We start from the raw sequence: 5,659 nt of genomic DNA, 5'->3' as shown, positions 1-5,659 counted from the left end.
GAATGTGGACAGAACTGAAAACTGCTGTTCACAAACGCTCTCCATCCAACCACTGAGCTCGAGCTGTTTTGCAAGGAAGAAGGGCAAGAAATCAGTCTCTCAATGTGCAAAACTGATAGAGACATACCCCCAAGCGACTTGCAGCTGTAATCGCAGCAAAAGGTGGCTCTACAAAGTATTAACGCAAGGGCCCGAATAATTTTGCACGCACCACTTTTCAGTTTTTTATTTGCTAAAAAAAGTTTAAAATATCCAATAGATTTTGTTCCACTTCACAATTGTGTCCCACTTGTTGGTGATTCTTCACAAAAAATAAAAAACTTATATCTTTGTTTGAAGCCTGAAATGTGTCAAAAGGTTGAAAAGTTCAAGGGGGCCGAATACTTTCGTAAGGCACTGTACATATAGGGCAGTAGCTTTAAGGACCTTGCCTAGGGGCCCACCTGGATACACCCGCCCTGACCGAGATTCAAACCTTTGATCACCTGCAACTGCACTGTTGTGTTTTTTTAGAAATAAAAATAGACAGTCTTTAAACACTTCAGACGTAGAGTTATTCGCTGTCAAAGTGACGTCAAAATGAATGACAGTCAATGGGATGCTAACAGCAGGTGATGGCACATGTGCTATCTCATCTGCACATGTGCAAACATCTTGTGCATGTGCAGAACGGATCATGTACAACATGTACTTTAAATGATTCTGAATGGCAGATTCTAAGCTTACGAGAATACTTTGATTAGTTGGAAGGAATTTCACATGAATGAGCACATATTTGTGAAAGAACAAAGTTTTTAACACGTTTTAACATTTCTTACACGTTTCAACCACAAGCAAGAAACCAGGTAGTAGAGGAAAGAAGTTGCAGGTTTTATGTGATAAGGGTTATAAAAAGAACTCTCCATGACAATATTACTTTTTTTTGTTGCCTTCTGATATGTTGTGTTGTTATGTTGCCATTTGCCAGTAAAAAACATGGGAATTTGATTTAAAAATGTTGGGGTTGAACAAGTAGTTTGTCATTTTCTTCAGGGTGTCTACATTCTGATATGGAGGACTGTCCAAGGCCCTGAGTCCAGTCTTCCAGCAGCTGTAGGAGGATAACGAGGTCCGACCCGCCGCCCGGCCCTCTTAGCTGGGCTGTTCACACACCTGCTGGTAGTATTTCCTCAGCATCTCCAGCTGGGCCGAGCGCACCAGGACGTGCGGTCGAACAGACGCCAGCTTCTGACAGGCTTCCTCCGGAGTGCAGCTGTGTAGCTGTCAGCAGAAAAGTGCAATGTCAAAATCCACATACTTGATATTTACTGATTGTCTGAAGAGACAGCTATGGACAAAGTTTAATAGAATCTGAATCGTAGACTTTTAAATGGCAAGATCTTCTGTATGTTGATATCATTACAGGGACCGTGCTTGTCTATTGAATAAAACAACGACTTTGCTGAATAACTAATGAATTGCGATTACGCTTTTGGTCCTTTTATGGTTGCAACCCACCATAAAACGCATAAGAAGAAGTTTAAGGTTATTTCAGCTTTCTTTGACGACATGGCGGGTGTCAACAAAGACAGATATAAGTAGGACTGTGCAATAACACAAACTTTTATCGGGATTAGGATTTTGGCTCCCAATGATCACAAAAACTGAATAATCGAGAACAACAATTATTTTGCTCATTACGTTTTGCAGGTAAGCTCTTATTTTCTATTGTGTTCTGAATGAGAAAAAAAAATGTTTAAAAAAGGAAAAGTATTAAGGCAAATTTCACAGTTGTATGTTTTATTAATTTAACTTTTTCAAAAAAAAAATTAAGTTACAAAATTGTAACATCTTTCCAGAAGTCAACAATCATGTTAAATTATCGTGATTTCAATATTGACCAAAAATAATCGGGATTTTATTTTCCCATATTTGCGCGGCCTTAGATACAAGTGGACGAACAAGGAGACGAGATACTTTTTAAACTGCATTTACGAGCAAAATATAACGGCTATTTTAGATGGCGGAGATCTAAGAAATGCCAATTCATCTGCAATGTTTTGATAGCTTGATATGTCACTATCAGCTGGCACATGAGCACTATTACAAAAACAATAATAATCCTTTGTAGTTAGACGGTAAAATCAACTGTGGCTAGCAAACTTCTTTCGCAAATTTTACCATGAAATACACGTTCAACGGCTTTATTTGCATGAATGTTTTTAGCAAACTTCAGATAATTCAATTGAAAAGTGGATGGAAACATAGCCAGTGTGACCCACCTCCCCCCCCACCGCAGTTATGCACTAACCCGAATGAGGTAGGCAGCAGCCATGGTGGCGCTGCGGGAGCGTCCGGCCTTGCAGTGGACGTACACGCTGCTCCCCCGCCCTCGGTGCTGCAGGGCAAACTCCACGCCTAGGCGCAGGTTCTCCAGGGTGGGAACGCCGGTGAGGTCGACCGTGCTCAACCTCAGCTGCTCTACCCCTGCAGCTCGCCACTCCTGCCGCCAGCAGCAGACACAACAGATCAGATCAGTCATTCATAAATCACTAGAATGTGTAAAAGGAAAAAGCCAAGGATCTGTTTACACTGGTAGAAATCTGTAAGTGGTGCTGAGCAGTCTGGTTTCTTACTGAAGAATTATGTTAACCATGAGATCCAAGGTATCGGAAATGTTTGCATGTTATGAATGCATGACCAAGTTCAGTAGCTTCTTTAGGACTGCACTACAGAAAGAGCTAGCACAACAACATCTGAATCAACAGTACAAATCATTACCGTCAAATGACCATGAAGGGAAATGTGAAAAATGCACCGATAGAGAGCTGAAGTGCTTGCCATTCTATAGATGTACGTGTGTGTTTTCTCAAGTTAAAAGCCTTAAAAAAGCCCCTTGCATGTCTGTAATCTCCTGACATCTGATATAATCAGCTTGAACACACCTTGACAATCAAGAGTCACACGTTTTCTGCAACACTCAGGCATATTTAGGGTCTATTATGGCCCTGAGGGAACAATTTTGCAGACATATAAACCTTTTATTGCAAAATGCATAACTGTTATGCCTAACTGCCTCACTAACAACATGTTCAACTAGCTGAATCTGCAACTTCAGGGTGGAAATACAAGTAAAGTGAACTCACCTCAGCCGAGTTGCAGAAATATTTAGTCTCATACTCTTCATTCATGGTGATAACCCCTCGTACATTTTCGGTTTCTACCAGCTGCAACACAAAAAAATGGCAACCATCAGTCTAAATACAAACTGAAGTAGAATATACAAACACATTAGCACAACCTTGAACAGCTAAGGCAGTAAAAATAGTTAAAACACATCGTACAGAAAAGCAAAACGCTGAGGGAACATTTTACTGCATTATGAATACTTTACTCTTCTAATAGCTGATACATATTTGTACTTAAATTATGTGAATACTTCTTCCATCACTGAGTAATAAAGAGACACATAGACTATTATTTAGTGTTAGAGCAGTGGTTCCCAAACTGGACCCCTAAACAGACCCAAATTAGACCATGGACCTGGATTGGGTACTGAGACCTGGTTGCACTATGGAACCAGATTAGAAGACAAATTTCGGTTCCAGTTAAACTGAAATATTTTCCTTCAGTTGCTGCTAAACGTAAAAATATCACACTTTCTCTTTAGTCTACTGTTAGCAAGCTACCGTAAATTATGTATTTAAGTACTTAAAAACAGTAATATATTGTTAAATTTAAATAATTTTCAATTAAAAAAATATTAAAGAGCTTTTCTTTGATGTAATTTTTCAAGAATCGATTTAGGAATCGGAATCGTTTAATAAGTACCGGATCGGCATCGGAATCGTAACAATCCAAACGATACCCAACCCTAGTGTCCATGACCAAAATAGTCATACATTCTGTCATTTTATGAATGACATTAAGTCCACATAAATGAGTCCATGTTTTGCTGGGGCCCCCCCGGAACCCCCTCGAGGGCTCCCGGGGGTCCCCACCTTTATAACCGCTGAGCTAAGGAGGCTAATGTTTTAGGCTGACCTGTTTGGTGAGGGACCTGAACGGCAGCGCTCCGAGGACCACGGTCTCGTCCACTCGGTCAAACCACCGTCTCGACGTCAACTTCTCCATGACAACGTTGTAGGCTAACGTGGGGTAGAAGAGCAGCCTCGCTAACGCTGCGGACATGGCGGAACTAGTTCACTGAATTATCTAAAAACTTAGCTTAGCTTAGCTTAGCTTAGCTTAGCTTTCAAAGTCGGCCAGCTTTTCATTAATACAAAGTTATCGTGGGCAGTAGGTCTGTAGTCCGACCTGTCAACCTAACCGGTAGCAAGCATACAGTTAAAGTAAGCAACAGCATGTCCTTTAGCTCAGATGAATAGGAAGTCCCGCCCCCGGAAGGCTGACTTCCAGCGCAAATCCTTCAGAATAAAATCCGTGAGCTCCTATGAATGGCATTCAGGTCAAATTGACCCATTTCAAATTTTTACAAGAAGAAAACTGGTACAAGGCATTTTTTTCTACCTGCAAATCCATAGCCTTACCTTATTTTCTGTGATAAACATGTATTCCTGACTCAATATAGAGAATAATTCTGGATATGACCATATTAATGATCACATAGCGGATTTTTAACATGAATTATAACCTTATGACAAAAAACGAATCCCACTTCCATTTTTAATTGTGTGCTAGTAGAGACTGATGCATTCCCTAAACATATATGTTATCTCAGCTGTTTGAAATTGAGATAAAAACAATATTTGTTAATAGATAATGATGTAAAATTTTATTTCAGAATTGTTTATAAAACCCCAAATAAATCACGGGATACGAGACGGTCACGAAAGTGAAGACAATACAAGTGTTAACCCTCATGTTGTCCTCGGGTCAAATTGACCCGGTGTCCTATATCAATGTTCTTTTTAATTCCCCAAAATAACATGAGTGATTCCACACAACGCTCTTTGGCAAGTATACATCTCTACTTTCATTAATTTTGGGGCGTCTTTTTCAATTTTATAGCATTTGAAGAAAAAAGATTGAAATGTTTTTGAAATAGTATTGAGTAAAAGTTGACATATTCCAGTCTGTGATTATCCATCAACATCCATTCCTTTAATTTTAGTCTCAATAATTCCTAATTTCTGCTTTTCTAACTCAAACATTAGGTATAATTCCCTATAAATGAGGTTAATTGACCATAACTTCCCAAAATAACTGTAAAACTAAAGTTAATAAGTTAGTGTTACGCAGTGTTGAAAACTTCAAAAAAGTGACAAAAAAAGTGAAAAAAAGCACGTTGGCATCAAATCACAGCCAGTAGTTCTTTGTGATAGTGTGATTGTCAATCAATTTGTTACAAGTTTTATTTCGTTATTTGTTTATTTTTGTCCGATATCCACAAAAGAATCGTTTATTCAAAAGATACAAAAAAGATATGCTCTATACCAGAAACCACAAAATCCAATTATCTTGCTGTCCTGTCCTTTAAATTAACATGTTAACATAAACTTTAAATCGGACAGGAACCTTATGCAGCTAATTGCAAGCAAGCGAGTAAAAATACATGTCGACAGGAGGTGGAAATAAGTGACAAAAAGACAAGTGCAGCTTTTTTGGCCCCTAGTGTTCCCAAATCGATGTATGCAGCTTTAAACCTCTGTAGATCACA

At 39.1% G+C, this 5,659-nt stretch overlaps 1 protein-coding gene across 1 annotated transcript; it reads right to left on the bottom strand.

The window, feature by feature from the left end:
* Positions 1-271: 271 nt before the first annotated feature.
* On the bottom strand, positions 272-4,182 carry ptpmt1 (protein tyrosine phosphatase mitochondrial 1). Its single transcript, XM_032512673.1, has 4 exons — positions 4,024-4,182; positions 3,126-3,206; positions 2,291-2,482; positions 272-1,260 (listed from the first exon to the last, which is right to left on the bottom strand). Exons 1-4 carry the CDS (start codon positions 4,168-4,170, stop codon positions 1,132-1,134), a joined length of 549 nt encoding a protein of 182 aa, XP_032368564.1. The 5' UTR covers positions 4,171-4,182; the 3' UTR covers positions 272-1,131.
* Between the last annotated feature and the right edge of the window lie 1,477 nt (positions 4,183-5,659).

This window comes from Etheostoma spectabile, chromosome 1 (assembly GCF_008692095.1).
Source record: "Etheostoma spectabile isolate EspeVRDwgs_2016 chromosome 1, UIUC_Espe_1.0, whole genome shotgun sequence".
NCBI lineage: Eukaryota > Metazoa > Chordata > Actinopteri > Perciformes > Percidae > Etheostoma > Etheostoma spectabile.
This window is presented reverse-complemented; position numbering and strand designations above follow the sequence as displayed.